This window comes from Mesoplodon densirostris, chromosome 3 (assembly GCF_025265405.1).
Source record: "Mesoplodon densirostris isolate mMesDen1 chromosome 3, mMesDen1 primary haplotype, whole genome shotgun sequence".
In the NCBI taxonomy this organism is placed as follows: Eukaryota; Metazoa; Chordata; class Mammalia; order Artiodactyla; family Ziphiidae; genus Mesoplodon; species Mesoplodon densirostris.
This window is the reverse complement of record NC_082663.1, coordinates 145,376,604-145,394,744: the sequence shown is the minus strand read 5'-3', so window position 1 is coordinate 145,394,744 and position 18,141 is coordinate 145,376,604. Positions and strand designations below refer to the sequence as shown.

The window sequence follows — 18,141 nt, the reverse complement described above, 5'->3', positions numbered from 1 at the left end:
CAGTTATAAAAAGGTAACTACTGTATGGCTCCACTTATATGAAGTCCCTAGTGTAGTCAAATTCCTAGAGACAGAAAGTAGGACGGTGGGTGCCTGGGGCTGGACGAGGAGTCTGGGGAGTTGGTGTTTAATCGCTATAGCCCTTCAGTTTTGCAAGACCAAAGAGCTGGATGGCTGGTGGTGCTGGATGCACAACAATGTGAATGTGCTTAAGGCCGATGAACTACACACTTAAACTTGGATAAGATGGTAAAGTACGTTATGTGTATTGGAGCACAACTGAAAATAATCCTAAATAATACTTTTTTTTAAAGACCAGGGGGCTTCCCTGGTGGCGCAGTGGCTAAGAATCCGCCTGCCAATGCAGGGGACACGGGTTCGAGCCCTGGTCCGGATCCCACATGCCATGGATCAACTAAGCCCGTGCGCCACAACTACTGAGCCTGCACTCTAGAGCCCGCGAGCCACAACTACTGAGCCCGCGAGCCACAACTACTGAAGCCCGCGCGCCTAGAGCCCGTGCTCCGCAACGACAGAAGCCACCACAATGAGGAGACCATGCAACACAACAAAGAGTAGCCCCCGCTCTCCGCAACTAGAGAAAGCCCAGAGGCAGCAACCAAGACCCAGCGTGGCCTAAAATAAATTAATTAAAACAAAACCAAAGACCCAGGGAATTCCCTCGTGGTCCAGTGGTTAGGGCTCCACACTTCCACTGCACGGGGCACAGGTTTGATTCCTGGCCGGGGAACTAAGATCCCAAATGCCACAAGGCGCAGCCAAAAAAACCCACAAATGGGGACAATGAGGCATCTAGAAATAACAGCAGAAGAAGGGGTGGCATTACTGGAGCCCAGGAGCTGTGGGAACCTGGGAGGAGACCCCTCCACGGCAGAGAGAGAGGAGAGAGACTCCGTCCTCTCCCCTCCTCCGGGCCTCCCTCCCGCCAGCGCCCCCATGGGCTGAACCCAGCAGGACCTGGGAAACAGGGTTCTCTGCAGGAATGGGCCCAGGGTCAGGGGACCCAGAGTGTCAGGGCAGCAGGTGGGAAAGAGCTCAGACTGGGCCAGGCGGCCTGGGTTGAGCTGGGTGACCTTGGACCCATCAGAGGCTCGGTTTCCCCAACTGAAAACGGCTCCACGCGTGGCAGGCGTGGTGGTGGAGAGAAGCGCCAGGAGCCGCAGGGACTGTTATCTTTTCTGTGTCCACAGGGTGGCACTTCCTTCCTTCCTTCCGCCTTTTGTCTTGGGACGGTTCCAAAATGCCTCTAGGGGCGAAAGCTGAGCGGACCTCACAGGAAGCGTCCGGGGCCTGCAGGCAGGCGGTCGATAATTGGTTGATTGACTGACTCCATGCTCAGCCGCGTGGCAAATGGGACAAATGAGCTCGAATGGCTGGGCCTGCGGGAGGGGCCAGGAGGTGGCCAAGGGTGCTGTGAGGGGAGGGTGGGCGGGACTCGGGGGTCCCTGAGCAGAGGAAGTGTCTGGGAGAGGCTGGAGGTGATGGAAGTTTCTGGTCCCTGGCCTGGGCAGTTTTCCATTAAGGGAGTGAGTAGTTGCTGAAATCCTCCCTCGGGCGTCCCCACTGTGGCACTGAGTACAACACAGACACGCAGGACTAGAGCCTCAGGAAAAATAAGAGCAAACACTTCTTGGGGATTAACTGCTCCCCTCGGTGGCCGCCCAAGGTTGGGGGGGAGGGAGGGCAGGCCCAGAGCCCATTTTACAGATGGGAAAGGGGAGGCTGGGGGTGAGACCCAGACGTCCCTCCCTTTGTCTTTTTCCACCAGCAGCCCGAGGGGTGGAGGGGGTGCGGCCTGATGGTGATCCTCTCTGGGCTCACAAGGGGTCCCCTAGGGAAGGGCATGGATGTCACCCAGGTAAGATGCAGCGCAGCTAGCCGGCCACTTGGAGCTGGTCTGTGGGCTCAGCCTGCCCCAAGGGGTGGGGAGCAGACTGGAGCTTCGGAGCTGCCATCCCCAAGGACAGGGTGTGGGCAGGCGCGACCCTGGCTCCCCCTCTCCAAGGACTCAATGGCTCTGGCCAGGACTGGCTGGGTGGTGGGAAGAAGCTGCTCCCCCAAGCCTGACACCCCAATTCATGTCCTCTGCTGCCTCCCCCTCCTGCCCCCACCAGCATCTGAAACCACAGCTGCCTGTGGTGAGTCAGGCTGGAGCCTGCGGGGCTGAGCCCAGGTCCGGGGGAGGGAAAGGGGGAGGCAGGGAGGGGAGAGCCCTGTCCCTGATGGCAGCCCCTCCTCCACAGTGGGGGTCAGCACTCCTTCCTCTCCCCCAGGAAGTGAATCCCCTCCACGATGAAGGGGTAAGAGGGCGGCTGAGCGTTGGAGTTTGAGCGAACACGGGTCACATCACCCACCCCACTGAGTGGAGTGGGATCGGGGGGATAGCCCCCAGGACTCCTGGGTCCCGTCCAGCCTCCCCTCCAGGCAGCTCAGGTTTCAGCACTGATTCCTGCCCTTGGTGGAGGGGCTCCACCCTCCCGGCACAGCTGCTCTGCTCACCCCAGAGGCCTCCTCTCCCATGCTGTGCCTGGGATGGAGGTCGGGAGCTTGGGGATTCATAGCGAGACCAGCCCCCTAGTCGGCTGGGCCTCTGCACCATGACCTGTGTCAAGAGGCCAATGTCAGGCTCCCCTTTCCAAGCCCCAACTCTGGGGCCCCCCTGGAATCTGAAAATCCTCCCCATGCCTCACTGTGGACTGCAGGCCTGGCATGATCCAGCCCCACGGCCTCATGTTCCCTCCATGCTGGCCTCTTTGCTGTCCCTGAACACCCACCTTTGCGCTTGTTGTTCCCTCTGCCTGGCTCACTGTCTCCACACCTTTGTCCCCAGAGGGCTCAGGTCTATCTGGGCTCAGATGGCTCTTCCTCCCGTGGGCCTCCTGCAGGCTCTGTCTCCATCAGCTGCGACCTTCCACGAATAGCCTGCCGTCTCTGTGCCTCAGTTTCATCACCTGTAGGGCACTGGGAGCCGGCACACGGCACCTGCTCGTGGCCTCCACTGGAGTGTGGCTCCCTGAAGGGGGCCTGGCAGGTCACAGATGCCCAGCGCACACTTCTGAGTCAGTCGGGGAGCCGCCGGGAGGTCCTGGGGCCTCCCCGAGGGTGGTCCAAGCACTGCCGTGTCTGTGTTGATGCCCTGTGACCAGTCCTCCCGGCCTCTCACCAGCCTCGGCCCACCAAGCTTGCCGGAGGTCCAGTGTGAAGGGTTTGGCCTCTCAACTCCATATACCCTTGGCTATTTTTCCCCAGAAACACCAATTATAAGACAGGTTGGCCAGGTGTGTGGATATCTGACCGGCAACCACTGATCACTAAGCGTCTAGAACTTTACCCTGCCCTGTCGCCCAGCAGGGCTCCACCCAGTACAGGCCTGAGTTCCAGTCCTTGGTCTCTTTCTACCTGGGTGACCTCGGACAAGGGGCAGGCGCCTTGGAGGCCATTTCTCATCTGAAAAGCCAAGATGCTCCTCCACGGACCCCGGGGCCCCACTGCCGAGTTCAGCCTTCCAGGGTGTCACTGTCCTGTGACTTTGGGCAACCGACTGGACCAAGCTGTGCCTCGGCTCCCCCACCTGTAAAATGGATACTCCTCACCGGCGTGGGATGGTGTTGGCCTGAACGGTGCAGGAGGAATGGGCTGGGGGTGAGGGGTCAAGTCTCACCTCTGCAGGCGCAAGGCCTCGGTTCCCCACTCACTGCCTGGTCAGGGGGACTCCGATCCTGCATGCACTCCAACAGGCCCGGCCGAGAGAGCTGGCTGCTGGCTGCCCATGGGCCGGCTGTCAGAGGGAGAGCAGGCAGGGGTGGGAGTGGGTGTGCAGCCTGGAGGCCGCGGGCCGAGGCTGTCCGGGCGTCCAGCCAGTGCCGGGCAGTGAGTCAGGGCCCAGGCATGTGGAGGGCCAGGGCCTCTCGCGGCCCCTGTGAGCTCAGGCACCTCCCTGAATGCGCCCGCCGGGCCCCACTGGGCTGCGTTCCTCACCCACTTGCTCACTCCTTGGGCTGGTTGCGGGGGAGGCCTGGGGCGATGGGGCCCCTCTGAGCCTAGGTCCGTGCTGCCGCCCTGGAGCCACCTTCTTCTCCTTGGGGAAACTGAGTTCTGGGCAGGCAATGCCTCCAGGGCCCCTCCCAGAACAAAGCGAGGCCACTGCTCAGAGGGCAGGGAGCAGGCCCATGGGGGGTTCAGGCCCTGGGCCCGGGGTACAGAGAAGCCTGCGTCTGTAACTGCAGCCGCCCCTCAACACCGGCTTTCTCTCCCAGGGACTCTGCACCTGCAAATCTGTTTGAACTAGAGAGAAATACGCCTCTCTGCCCACCCTGGGACCCTCAGCTGGGCCGGGTCTACTCAGGGCACGGAGCACTCCTGCAGGGGAGCAGGTGGAGGCTGGCTGTGTCACAGGAACAGCCACCAAGGTGACAGCAGCTAGTCAGCTGACCTTGGCAGAAGACTGACTGGTTCCTGGCTGAGGCTGCGAGGCAGGGGGGTGGCAGCCCTGAGTGTGCCTGCGCCCCCGCGCAGGGTTTTCGCGACAGGGGTATGCTCCTCCCATCTAGTGGGTGGAGGCCAGGGATGCTGCCAGATATCCTGTGATGTCCGGGACAGCCCCCACCAGAGAGAGTGACCTAGCCCAAACATCATGAAGGCCGAAGCAGGAAAACCCTGGTCTAGATCAAGTCTTTTGCCCTTTGGAGGCCAAGGGTACAAATAAAGGGCTCTGCTTCTTTTTCACATCATAAAAAACTCTGCCAGCCTTGAAAATGAAAACAGCCCAGGAGGGCTTATGTGAACATTTCCTTGAATATGTAAAGCCAGGCCCTCGGCATAAAAGCAGGGCCTCTGAAGTTCTTCTGGGAATCTTTCTTTGTGAGCCAGATGGACTGGGGCTGCTTACATTTCAGGGAGACTAACAACCCCTTTTTTGGGTCTATCTCCTGGAGCCCGACAGGCAGGATCCCTTGCTCTAGGGCCTCCGAGAGACACCGGAATGGACTATTTTTAGTTCCCACTTGATGTACTCAGGAGCTGCTAGAACTTACTGCTCCCTCTGCTTAGCATGTCCCTCTCTGATCAAGAAATACAAATTGTACTTACTGTAAATGGTACAGAGGTGCACAAAACCCAACACCCAGAGGTTCATGTAACTACCAAATCTACTGGCTTCAGGAAAAGCTGTATCCAAGAGGCACTTGATATTGAAAGGACCCTACTTCTCACTCTCTACCCTCAGAGAGGCAGGCAGGCTGGCCACAGGCTTCCCACTCTTAGTAGTACCTCAGTCACTGAGAATGGGGGTTAGGTGAAGAAATCAATTGGCTGGCCCAGGCCCTGGTTGCATGCTGAATCAGTTAGGGTTTATTTTGGCTGTTTGTGATAGAAAAACTAAAATAACAAAGGCACACATAATAGTTTAGCCCCTACCCGCAAGGAAGTCCAGCATTGATACCCAGCTACACCATCATCAGGGAACCAGGTTCCTATCATCCCTAGAGGATTGCACCCCACCTTAAGTGTGGCAATACAGCTGCCAGGGCTCTAGCCATCACACTCAAGTTCCAGAAAACAGAGGGGAGGGGGAAAGGGTATACTCCCTTGTCTTTTTTTTTTTTTTTTTTTTTTTTTTTTGCGGTACGTGGGCCTCTCACTGCTGTGGCCTCTCCCATTGCGGAGCACAGGCTCCGGACGCACAGGCTCAGTGGCCATGGCTCACGGGCCCAGCCGCTCAGCAGCATGTGGGATCTTCCCAGACTGGGGCACGAACCCGTGTCCCCCGCATCGGCAGGTGGACTCTCAACCACTGCGCCACCAGGGAAGCCCTCCCTTGCCTTTTAAGAAGTCATACACAACACTTCTTTTTACACTTCATTGTCCTGAACTTAACTGCAAGGGAGGCTGGGAAAAGCTGTGTTTTGACTGGGCAGCTAAAAGGATTTCCTTACGAAGGGGGGAGGGGAGAACAAATATCAGGGAGGCAAACAGTGGTCTCTGACACCCAGTGCACCCTGGAGCCAGGGATGGGCCCCTATATATCCTATAGTGTAATCTCTTCCTGACTGACTCATCCTTTCCAGTCCCAGCAAAAATGCCACCCCCATCCCCTGGGGCAGGCCCCCTCCCTGGCCAGGGTCCTGAAGCACTCTGGATGCTCTCTAGCTCCAGGGTGGCATCTGATCGCTTTTGACTCCTCCATTGGCTCAAGGGATCCTTCATCTTGCCTTGGGTTCCCAGCACAGCTCGGATACACAGTGGCACTCAGAGAATGAACGGATAAAAAAGGGCCAAACCTGAATCACAGATGACAGAAGACCTGGAATTTGTCATTGGATACTACGGTGTCATTTGTATGTGTTGTCACAGACGTGAAGTCACAGGCCTGGCACAGTTAAGTCAGTTTTCTTTGGTTATCTAGTCCAGCATTTGAGGCCAAAGTCAAGACGGCGGAACGGGGGAAGAAATCCAGTAAAAAACTCATTTACGTATAAACATTTAATGTTAAGCTAATCTCACCACTGAGGCACTGACCACCCACCACGGGCTGATTCCCACTGTGTGGGACTGTACGATGCAGTCCCAGAGGCTCCTGGCTACCACTCCGTGTCCACCAAGCTCCAGAGATAGTCGCTGATGAATTTCTTGGAGAGCTGGGTGCTGTCCAGGTGGATGGGCTGAGCTACGCTGGGGCCATGATGGACTGAGGGCGCAGATGTAAGGGAAACAGCTCACATGGCCCTCCCCCTCCCCCCACGACGCAAGGACACTGCCTGTAAATTGTTATTATTAAGACAATTAGAGACTGAAAGAAATTTTCATGATCAGAAAGTTAAGATAACGTACGAAAGGACACTGCCTTTAAATTGTTATTATTAAGATAATTAGAGACTGAAAGAAATTTTCATGATCGGAAAGTTAAGATAATGTACTGTCTTTTTTTTTTTTTTTGCGGTACACGGGCCCCTCACTGTTGTGGCCTCTCCCGTTGCGGAGCACAGGCTCTGGACGCGCAGGCTCAGCGGCCATGGCTCACGGGCCCAGCCGCTCCGCAGCATGTGGGATCTTCCTGCACCAGGGCACGAACCCGCATCCCCTGCATCTGCAGGCGGACTCTCAACCACTGCGCCACCAGCGAAGTCCCTGTCTTTTTTTTTTAATTGTGGTAAAACACATAGAACATTATATTTACCACCTTAAACGTTTGAAAGTGTCCAGTTCAGTGGCATTAAGCACATTCATGTTGTTGTGCAACTATCACCACCATCTCCAGAACTCTTTTCATCTTGCAAAACCAAAGCTCTGTCTCCATTAAACACTGACTCTCCCTCCCATCATAATCCCCTTCCTACGTTCTGTTTCCATGAATCTGACTCCTCTAGGGACCCCATGTAGGTGGAATGATACAGTACTGACTTTTTGTGTCTGGTTTATTCCAACCAGCAGATTATGTTCCAGGTTCATCCATGTTGTAGCATATGCCGGAATGTCTTTCCTTTTTAAGGCTGAGTAATAGTCCACCGTATGGATGGACATTTTGTTTATCTGGTCATCTGCTGACAGACACTTGGGTTGCTCCCACCTTTTGGCTTTTGTGAACAGTGCTGCTGTGAACATGGATGTACAAACATCTGCTCAAGTCCCTGCTTTCAGTTCCTTCGTGTGTATCCCCAGAAGTTGACCTGCTGGGTCATGTGTTTATTCTGAATTTTTTAGGATCTGCCATAGTGTCTGCACTGTTTAAGACTCCCACCAACAGTGCACAGGGTTCCACTTTCACCACAAAGGATACTGCCTTTGATCATCCCCGGCTCACATTCATAATCCCACTCAATTTTACTAATTCGGCGATAAAGTTGAGCCACATATCTGCGTGAGAAGACAAAACAGAGAGAGAGAGAGAGAGAGAAAAGAAGTTACTCCAGCATCGACTCCAACGAAGAGCTGTGGGCTGCGTGCACGCACACACACATACACACACACGCACTCACACCGCGTCTGGGGACCTACACGGCTGAAGGGATGGTGACTGTCGTGTCTTCGTCAACCTCCCTCTCTTGTCTTTCGAGATCAGCCTCGATCTCCTTGAGCTCCTCCAGCTCTCTGCTGAGCTGAGTACACAGGCAGTTAAGGACCCTTGGCTTTGGAGGGAGGGCTGCCCACGTGCTCACACCAACCCCGTCGGGCCCGGGGCTGCTGGCTCCAGGTGTGTTTTCTAGAGTGAACAAGGGCCTCCTGGGTGAGGCTGGGGCCCGGCTGCTCTGCACACACAGGAAAGGATATAGGAGGCTGGCCTTCAGACGGGTGTCTTCCTCGCTGGCCCTCTGAAGCTCGGCTTCAAGCTGCTGCAACTCAACGCCGCCCTGGTGTGCCTGCTCCTTCGCGTTGAGGAGGCTCTGGGCCACCTCCTTCTCCGCAGTGAGGACCTCTGCGGGGCAGGGAGAAGTCTGTGCCCCTCAACTTGGGCTCCCCAGGAGAGCCCCGGAGCAGAGGGCGGTCTCAATGCCCCCATCTATGGCCATGTTCCCACTTCCATCTCTAGCTCCCAGACCCATCGTCCTATTTGCAAATGCCCGCCTGAGAGTCACCTGGACCTGGCACACGTGCTTCCATTTCACCAAAATCACACTTGAATCCATCCAAAGTAATAAAGCCTGGTACTTGTTTGCACACCTAGTCTTAATTTATGACGTCACTCTCGACCCCACTGTCCAAGCAACAAGCCTGGGACTCACTTTCTGGATCCAGTTAGCCATCCCGTCTGGCAGGACCCCTTCTTCCGCGTGCTGGTCCTTCATGCCTCCAGGACCACCCCAAAAACCTCCCTGCCGTGTCCTGCTTTGGTTTCTCCCGTTGCCAATCCTTTCTGCTCTCTGCCTTCAGAGCAGCTGCGTCAGAGGCCAAATGTTAAGTTGCTCCCCTGCTCAAAGATCTCCCGTGGCTCCCCAGTGTCTCCAGGATAATGTCCAGGTCTTTTTGGGCACCTTCGGCATCCCTGCCAACCTCCTCTCTCCCTGCTTTTCGCCCCACCATGTGCTTTTCCCTTTGCTCTGGCTGCAAAGACGCCTCATCATCGTGCAGAAACGCCATGTTTTTTCAGTCCTGGGCCTCTGCCTGCCGGTCTTTCAGGGACCTGTACCCCTGTGTCCCTGCCCACTGGCACACCATTCCCAGCATTAAGGCCTTCTGGATAATGCCTGACTCAGGCAGCTGGACACTCTCTTCTCCCTCCTGGGGCGAGACTGTGCTCCCAGGACAGCCCTTATCACACTGGACTATTTATTCCTAGTCTCTCTTCTTCAAAGCACAGATTGCATCTTAAAATCACCGTACATTGCCAACACCTACTCAGAATAAACACATTTTGAACAAAACATCCAAAAAGATCAAGAACACCCTAAGAAGGTTACTGTGTTCCTTCCCACAGAGTCAGAGAAACCTGCCAACTCAGAGAAGGCACGGATGAAAATGCTTCTTAAAGGGCCAGTGTTTAAGTGTTTATAAACTTATATTAAGTTAATTTTTAATCAAAGCACTACATGTCTATGGTTGTGAAAATTTAAACACACACACTCACATATAACCCTCTCTAAGCCTCTCCAACCCTCTGAAGCAGCCACTTAAACTCTTCACTGTTTTCTCTGGCATCGACCTTCATATTTCTAAATAATTTGCTTATGCTGCTATTTCTTGATCTGTCTGTGTTAGATGGTGCCTGCTGACTTCCTGTTAGGAGAGTTGAGGGTCTGGCTCTCTTTTGCAGCCTTCCCGCCCCTTCTCCACTCACCCTCCGAACAACAACCGAGTCTCCTGGGATGATCTTTTCCCCATGGACGTTCACTATAAGCTGTCGTTACCCGAATATGTGCTAAGTGCCACAGATGACCACGGAGCCCCAACTCACTGAACTCTCACCACCCTCTGAGGGTGGTTGAACCCCTCCTCCCATTTGAGAGGCGATGAGCAGAAGCCCAAGTTCCAGTGGCTTGTCCACACACTTAGCTCTGAAGCCGGGATCTGAACTGGATCCTTTTGATCGAAACCCCAGCTCCCCTAGAACACCGACTCTTGTCTCCCTGCCCCAAATCCATCCGTTCTTCTGAAACCCAGGCAGGTTGGGTGATGCTGAGCTTCTCCTCAACCATCAGTGAAAGGGGAGTTAATGGAGCGGGAGGGGAGGAAAGAAAGGAGAGGGAAGGAAGGAGGAAGGAGAAAAGAGCAGAAGACCCTGACCAGGACACCTGTTGTGCTTAGCCTAACATCCAAACTCCTCCTGGGGGCTCGCAGGCTGGCAAGTCTGGCCCCTGCTGACCTCATCTTCTACCTCTTTCTCCTGGGTCTCCAAGCTTATTCTCACTTCATGACCTTCGCATTGACAGTCCCCTCTGCCAGGAACACTCTTCCTGGAGCCATCCCATGGCTAGCTCCCAGATCATTCAAGTCTCAACCCAAACGGCACCCTCTCATAAAGTGTAATTGTCAAAAGGCATTACAAATCCCTGGCACTGAAACCACAGTGGAAAACTAGATGACAGTTCCTCAGAAAAATTAAATATCAAATTACCATCTGATCCAGCATTTCCACTTCTGGGAAAATACAAAAAAGAATTGAAAGCAGAGACTCAAAGAGATATTTGTACACTCATGCTCATAGCAGCACTATTCACAATAGCCAAGGGGTGGAAGTGTCCCAAGTGTCCAGTGATGGATGAATGGATAAACAAAATGTGGTGTATCCATACAATGGAATACTGGAGATGATGGTGGTGATGCTCACACAACAATGTGAATGTACTTAATGCCACTGAACCGGACACTTGAAAATAGTTAAAATGGTAAATCTCAGGTTATGTCAATTTTACCACAATAAAAAAAAGTTTGAAGCCTTTAAAAGACAAAAACAAAAAACCCCTGATGCTGAGAAAAGCTGCAACAAGGGCAACTCCCATGCCCCTTTTAAGGGCACAGTGCTGTGCAAGCATCATCTCCATGAATCTCACTTTGATCCATCAAGGGGTGCTATCAGCATCCCCATTTCACAGATGAGGAAACTGAGGCTTGAGAGGGAAACACTGGACTGGGACCAGAGGGTTCATGAGTTAACAGCTGAAATCCTTAGCCCATCATCTCCTGACAAATCCATTTTTCTTGTTTATCCTCTGCCTCACCCCACTAGAATATTAGCCCTACCCACACCCCAGGGATTTTGTTTGCTTTGTTCCCGGCTGTCACCCCATGACTGGCACTATGCCTGGACCCAGCAGGTGCTCAGTAAGACATGTGAACAATCTCAGCAGGAAGATGCGGACTATTTATTATTACAACCATTTTATGGGAAACAGAGGCATTGCAAGGTTAAGTAAGTCAACTCAAATCTCACAGCTGGGAAGTGGCGGTGCTGGGATTCAAACGCGGCGCTTTGACACCTGAGCCCCAATTCAAACCCTGAGTCCCAGCTCCTGCTCACAGCGCGTCAGACCTTCTACATTCACCACTAAACCCCTGGGAGGTGGCTGCTGTCCTGAAGCCCATTTCATGGGTGGGGAAACCGAGGCTCAGAGGGGACAATGCTCATCCGCCGGTCGCACGGGGAAATAGGGTAGCGGATGGGGCGCCCAGAAGGGAGGAGGTTCGAGGCCGGCCTGGCCACCACCACCAACACTCGGGCCCGGCTGCCCGCCGCCCCCCGCCCCCCGCCCCCGACCCGGCCTTCACCTCGCAGGCGCTGTTCGGCACCGTCTTGCGTCTCCAGCAGCCGCTCCACCACCTGCTCGTGGCGCCTCAGCAGCCGCCGTTGCTGCGCCTCGGCGCGGTTGGCACCCAGCAGGCTCAGCAGCCCCTGGCTCACCTCCTCCATGTCGCGGAAGGCCGCCATGACTACACTAGGACCAATCCCGCGCAAATTTAACTGCCCCCTGGGCCCCGCCCCCTTCCCGGAGAGGCCTGTTTCCATTGGGTTTATCCCACGTCAGTCATCAGCCAATGAGGGAGGCCGCTTCTAGTCGGACTAGTGCGCCTGCGCCAGCTCCTCTGTCGGCCATTGGCGATGGCCAGTCTGCGTAGGGAGGGGGCGTGCCTCCGGCGTCCTGCCTGATGCGCCTGCGCAGGCTGGAAAGCGGCTGCAAGAGCTTTAAGCTGTTTCTTTCCGGGTCCAGCGCCTGCTGCGAGCAACGCGCTGTTCTAGGGGCGAAGCCGAGAACTACTTCTCGTGGAGCTGAGGTTCAGCGGTGTGTGTGTGGGACACTCAAAATAAACATCATAAATAAGTAAATTCGATAAGAGGCTGCGTAGCAAAATGGAGTCTGCATCCAGATTTATTGGGTTTCAATCCCAGATTTGCCACTTACTAGCTGTGTTACCCCGAGCAAATTGCTTCATCCTTCCGTGCTTCACTTTCCTCCTCAGTTAAATGAGGATCATCATAGTGTCTACTTCAGTGTTGGTGTGAGAGTTGAATGAGGTCAGTGCCTGGTATTCAGTACGTGCTTTATAGGTGTTAAATAAAAAATACATAGAGGGGCTTCTCTGGTGGCGCAGTGGTTGAGAGTCCGCCTGCCGATGCGGGGGACACGGGTTCGTGCCCCAGTCCGGGAAGTTCCCACATGCCGCGGAGCAGCTAGGCTCGTGAGCCATGGCCGCTGAGCCTGCGCGTCCGGAGCCTGTGCTCCGCAGCGGGAGAGGCCACAACAGTGAGAGGTCCGTGTACCGCAAAAAAAAAAAAAAAAACGTAGAAAGCTAGTGGGTGAGGTGTTTGATTCTCACCGAGCACCATGTTGTGTGCGGGGTTATTGAGGAAAGACAAACTGTTCACTTTTGTGACATGTCCCTCAAATGAGGTGAAGAAATAAGCGGGTCATGACCAGCATTTTCAACAAAATACAATGGAAAAAAAAATCAGTGCATTGTGTACAGAAAGCTAAGTATTGTTTTGGGAAACTCCCCCCATTTGTCTACTGGGTGTGGAAGATTGTATTTTCCCAAAAAAGTCTACAGAAATAGTTCCCATTTTGCCAGTCTCTATCAAGAGGCAGACTCTGATTCTTCTCTTGAACTTGAGCAGGATTTGTGCAACAAACAGAATGTGGCAGAAGGGACGCCGTGTGAATTCCAAGTCTAGGTCAGAAACTAGAATACGTCTTTTGCCTGGTACTAGCTCGCTCTCTCCCTCTTTCTCAATTCCAGGATAACTCTCTGGGAGCCCAGCTGCCATGTTGTGAGGAAGCCCAAGCCACGTGAAGAGTCTCCCAGATAATGTCCCAGCCGAAACCAGCATCAACCACCAGAGAAGTAAGTGAGTGAACATTGAGATGATTCCAGCCCCCAGGCTTTGAGCCATCCCAGCTAACACCAAGAGGCACAGAGAGAGAACTGTTCCCATCAAGCCCGGCCCAAACTGCAGGTTTGTGAGCAACATCCATGCCTTTGTTTAAAGCCAGTAAACTTGGGGGTAATTTGTGATGCAGCCGTAACACCTGGATCACTGGGTCACATGTGAAATTTGTATCTTGCTGTGGGTTGTGTAAAAAATCATTGAAAGCCACAGCTCTAGTGGCAAGTCCTCACAGTAAGCAAAGAAACGAACAGAATCATTTTAGCCAGGAACACCTGCTACAGGGAATAAAACAGGGTCATAGGACAGAGTCACCAGAGTGACTCCCACCAGGGGAGGGAAGTGGCTTTAGGTTAGGTGGTCAGAGATGGACTCCCTGAGAAGGGGTCATGTGAACTGGGACCTGAGTGATGAAAAGGAAACAAAAAGGAAACAAAGCACCAGGCAGAGGAAAGAGTAAGTTCAAAGGTGTTAAGCAGGGAAGAGCTATGGACTGGATTGGCTCCAGATCTTCTGGAATCAAGAGAACTTGCCAGCAAGACTGGATTCCATCCTTCTCTGAGGAAGAGAAAGGATGCTTCTGGGTGTTTGGCCCAAACACCTGTTGGGTGGTGGGTGGTGGTGGTGGTACTAGTGCCCAAGGTGGGTAGGGGAGCAGGCTTGGAGGTGGAGGGCTGCATGAAATGGAAAGCTTGGGGAAGTTCGCAATGCCCGGAGGCTGACCACGTGGAGCTATCAACTGGGTAGTTGCAGGACTTCCCTGGCGGCCCAGTGGTTAAGACTCCGTGCTTCCACTTCAGGGGACGTGGGTTCGATCCCTGGTCAGGGAACTAAGATCTCGCATGCTCCACGGCCTGGCCAAAAAAAAAGGTAGTTGCTTGGCTGTGAGTCTACAGAGACATTTGAGCTGCAGATAGAAATCAGGGCGTCGTCAGGGTGCAACCAATATCAGATGACAGCTCTCCTGGGGGAGAGAATGGAGAGGACAAGGTCTGAGGACTTAAGTTCTGAGACCCACCAATTGCAGACGTTGGAGAAGCCGGCCAGATAGAGAAGGCACAGCCAGGGAGAGAGGAGAGAAACTACAACAGAGGCGTCAAGATTTCCACTGACCATCCAGAATCTGACAGGTCCCCAACCCCAAGCCTGGAGCCACCTTCCTCCTTAGAGCTTACTATCATGGGATAATTTTTGCCAAGACCCCAGGGACTGCTCATGTTCTAATATTTTTACAGCGGTCATGGAGCTGGGGACACCCTTGAGACTAATATATTTATTTAGTCTTCCCCGGGTCACAGATTCCTTTGAAATCTAATGAAAGCAACGAGACAGGCTCTTCTTTGAAAAATGTACCCAACAGGCACACATTTTTGTATTTCAGGACCCCAGAAGGCCATCCCCAGATTTTCAGGTTAAGAAGCTCCACAGCCTTTGTCACATAGGGTGGCTAGCAGATGTATAAGTGATGACACCTTAGTTGTTTCCTGCAGAAATGTCGCTGTCCGGGCATGGAGCTGGGTCCCCAGAGTCAGCGCTTATGGCATCGTTCACCATCCTGTTAGCTGAGCATTTGATGCTGAGATTGGTCTGTCACCATCAGCTATGTGACCTTTGGTGGCAGGGACTGGCCTTCTCTGTGCCTAAAGGCAAGCACAGTGCTGAGTGAAATGAAGAAGAGATAAGACCATGGGTTCAGTTTCTGGCTCTGCAGTTCACCTATGACTGTGGCAAGTTCTTAACCTTTCTAAGTCATGGGCTAATGATAGCTCTCTTATCAGCTGGGAAAGGTTTTTCAAGAGTTAAGCCATTCCAGGTTGCACAACCAGAGCCTGAAAAATATAAATGCGCCTGTCAAAAAGGCCACTCACCTCATTTCCAAAAAATAAAGAAAGAACCACTCACAGCCATTAGGATGGCTACTATTTTTTTAAAAAAATCAGAAAATAACAATTGTTGGTAAGGACATGGAAAAACTGGTTGGTGGGAATGTAAATTGGTGCAACTGCTCTGTAAAAAACTCTGGCTATTCCTCAAAATACTGAAAACAGAACTACTGTATGACCCAGCAATTGTACTTCTAGGTATATACCCCCTAGATTGAAAGCTGGGACTTGAAGATGTTTGTATAACCAGCATGATTAACAATAGCCAAAAGGTGGAAGCAACCAAGTGTCCACTGATGGATGAATGGATAAATAAAATGTGGTGCGTGCAAACAATGGAATAGTATTCAGTCTTAAAGTAAGGAAATTCTGCCACATGCTACAACGTGGGTGAATCTTGAGTATATTATGCTAAGTGAAATAAGCCAGCCATAAAAAGACAAATACTGCACGATTCCACTTATATGAGGTCCCTAGAGTAGTTGAATTTCAGAGACAGAAAATAGAATGGCAGTTGCCAGCAGCTGGGTGTGGGAATGATGAAGTCAGTGTTTCATGGGGACAGAGTTTCACTTTGGGAAGATGAAAAGAGTTCTGGAGATGGATGGTGGAGATCGTTGCACAACGATGTGAATGTACTTAATGGCACTGAACTGCACGGTTAAAAATAGTTTAGATGGTAAATGTTTTGTTATGTATATTCTGCTATAAAAATAGACATATATATTTTTTCAGACATTTTTTTCATGCACAATTTCTATTCTTTTTTTGTAATATCTTTAAAATTTTTATTTATTTATTTAATTTTGACTGTGTTTGGTCTTCGTTGCTGTGTTCGGGCTTTCTCTAGTTGTGGCGAGCAGGGGCTACTCTTCATTGTGGTACGCGGGCTTCTCATTGCGGTGGCTTCTCTTGTTGTGGAGCACGGGCTCTAGGCGTGAGGGCTTCAGTAGTTGTGGCACACGGGCTCAGTAGTTGTGGCTCACGGGTTCTAGAGCACAGGCTCAGTAGTTGTGGTGCACGGGCTTAGTTGCTCCGTGGCATGTGGGATCTTCCTGGACCAGGGCTCGAACCCGTGTCCCCTGCATTGGCAGGCGGATCCTTATCCACCGTGCCACCAGGGAAGTCCCTGTAATATCTTTATTGGAGTATAATTACTTTACAATTTTGTATTCGTTTCTGCTGTACAACAAAGTGAATCAGCTATATGTATACATATATCCCCATATCCCCTCCCTCTTGAGCCTCCCTCCCACCCTCCCTATCCCACCCCTCTAGGTGGTCACAAAGCATTGAGCTGATCTCCCTGTGCTATGCAGCTGCTTCCCACTAGCCATCCATTTTACATTTGGCAGTGTATATATGTCCATGCCACTCTCTCACTTCATCTCAGCTTCCCCTTCCCCCACTGTGTCCTCAAGTCCGTTCTCTAGGTCGGCGTCTTTATTCCTCCCCTGCCACTAGGTTCATCAGTACCAGTTTTTTAGATTCCATATATGTGTGTTAGCATACGGTATTTGTTTTCCTTTCTTTCTTACTTCACTCTGTATGACGGACTCTAGGTCCATCCACCTCATTACAAATAACTCAATTTAATTCCTTTTTGCAGACATGTATTTTTAAAAAGCAAAACAAGACACTGGGTTTGGAGCGTGGGGAATGGGGTCTTAAGCATGAGCTGAACAAGGTAACAAAGATGATGAAATGGTCCTAGGTGACTGCTTGTGAGAAACAATTTTTTAAAATTAAATTAAATTTATTTATTTTTTGGCCACGCCACGTGGCTTGTGGGATCTTAGTTCCCCAACCAGGGATTGAACCCCGGCCATGGCAGTGAAAGCACCGAGTCCTAACCACTGGACCACCAGGGAGCGTCCAAACAATTTTTTTCTTTTTAATTTCCGAAAGGCCCCTTCTTGGCTCACAGACCCTTTTGGAAAACTGACAAGATCAGTGGACCTTCCACTTAGAAATATACAACTTTGAATAAAATTTCTGGGACTTCCTATAACCTCTGAAAACCACCCGTTATCTGCTGGTTGAACAGTCCAGAGGAAAAACAGAGGAAGTGAGAATCAGGAGAGCAATCATCCATCATCAGTCATCCTTGGGGGAGAGAGAGGAGTGGCCCAGGGACTGGGGGGCATTGCTGAGGATGCTCCGCTTCCTTTCCTGGAGCTGGTGACTCACAGATGTTCACTTTTCAAAAAGCCATGGAGGGCTTCCCTGGTGGCGCAGTGGTTGAGAGTCCGCCTGCCGATGCAGGGGACGCGGGTTCGTGCCCCGGTCCGGGAAGATCCCACATGCCGCGGAGCAGCTGGGCCTGTGAGCCATGGCCGCTGAGCCTGCGCGTCCGGAGCCTGTGCTCCGCAGCGGGAGAGGCCACAGCAGTGAGAGGCCCGCGTACCGCAAAAAAAAAAAAAAAGCCATGGAGCTGTACACTTTTGTACACGACTTGTACACAAGTGGTATATGCCACCTCAATAAAAAATTAAACAGCAAAACAAAGTATTTTAATATCCAACCTATAAGAAAAAGGTTTGGCAGGAGATTCTCCAAAGTATTGACAATGGCACGCATTTCTACCAAGTAGGACCACGGCACCCTCCACTATGCCAAATGTTTTTGTATTGCTTAAACTTTGTGTTTTACAATCACTATAAATTCTTTTGTCATGAGGAAAAAACAATTAGTAAACATTTTTTTCTGCCCACAGTGGGTTTTTTTTTTAAATAAATAAATACATTTATTTATTTATTTTTGGCTGCTTTGGGTCTTGCTGCACTCAGGCTTTCTCTAGTTGCAGTGAGCTGGGGCTACTCTTCGTTGAGGTGCGCGGGCTTCTCATTGTGGTGGCTTCTCTTGTTGCGGAGCACAGGCTCTAGGTGCGCGGGCTTCAGTAGTTGTGGCTCTCGGGCTCTAGAG

The 18,141-nt window shown here is 52.2% G+C and overlaps 1 protein-coding gene and 1 long non-coding RNA gene across 2 annotated transcripts; one reads left to right on the top strand and one right to left on the bottom strand.

The window, feature by feature from the left end:
* Window positions 1-6,486: 6,486 nt before the first annotated feature.
* Window positions 6,487-11,891, bottom strand: SPC24 (SPC24 component of NDC80 kinetochore complex). The gene is made up of 4 exons (XM_060094108.1): window positions 11,719-11,891; window positions 8,014-8,431; window positions 7,796-7,872; window positions 6,487-6,706 (listed from the first exon to the last, which is right to left on the bottom strand). The coding sequence occupies exons 1-4, from the start codon at window positions 11,876-11,878 to the stop codon at window positions 6,600-6,602; spliced, it is 762 nt and encodes a 253-aa protein (XP_059950091.1). The 5' UTR covers window positions 11,879-11,891; the 3' UTR covers window positions 6,487-6,599.
* A 241-nt stretch (window positions 11,892-12,132) lies between these two features.
* On the top strand, window positions 12,133-15,029 carry LOC132486639 (uncharacterized). Its single transcript, XR_009531497.1, has 3 exons — window positions 12,133-12,463; window positions 13,186-13,402; window positions 14,715-15,029. It is a non-coding gene; the product is annotated as an uncharacterized LOC132486639 (long non-coding RNA).
* The last annotated feature ends 3,112 nt before the right edge of the window (window positions 15,030-18,141 follow it).

Bases quoted from the DNA above. Each gene is read 5' to 3' on its own strand.
- SPC24 (XM_060094108.1), bottom strand. From the start codon at position 11,878: ATGGCGGCCTTCCGCGACATGGAGGAGGTGAGCCAGGGGCTGCTGAGC. The intron at 8,432-11,718 runs GTGAAGGCCGGG...CCTGCCCCGCAG, and splicing joins TGCCGAACAGCGCCTGCGAG to AGGTCCTCACTGCGGAGAAG. The intron at 7,873-8,013 runs GTAGGTCCCCAG...CTTCTCACGCAG, and splicing joins GTCACCATCCCTTCAGCCGT to ATATGTGGCTCAACTTTATC.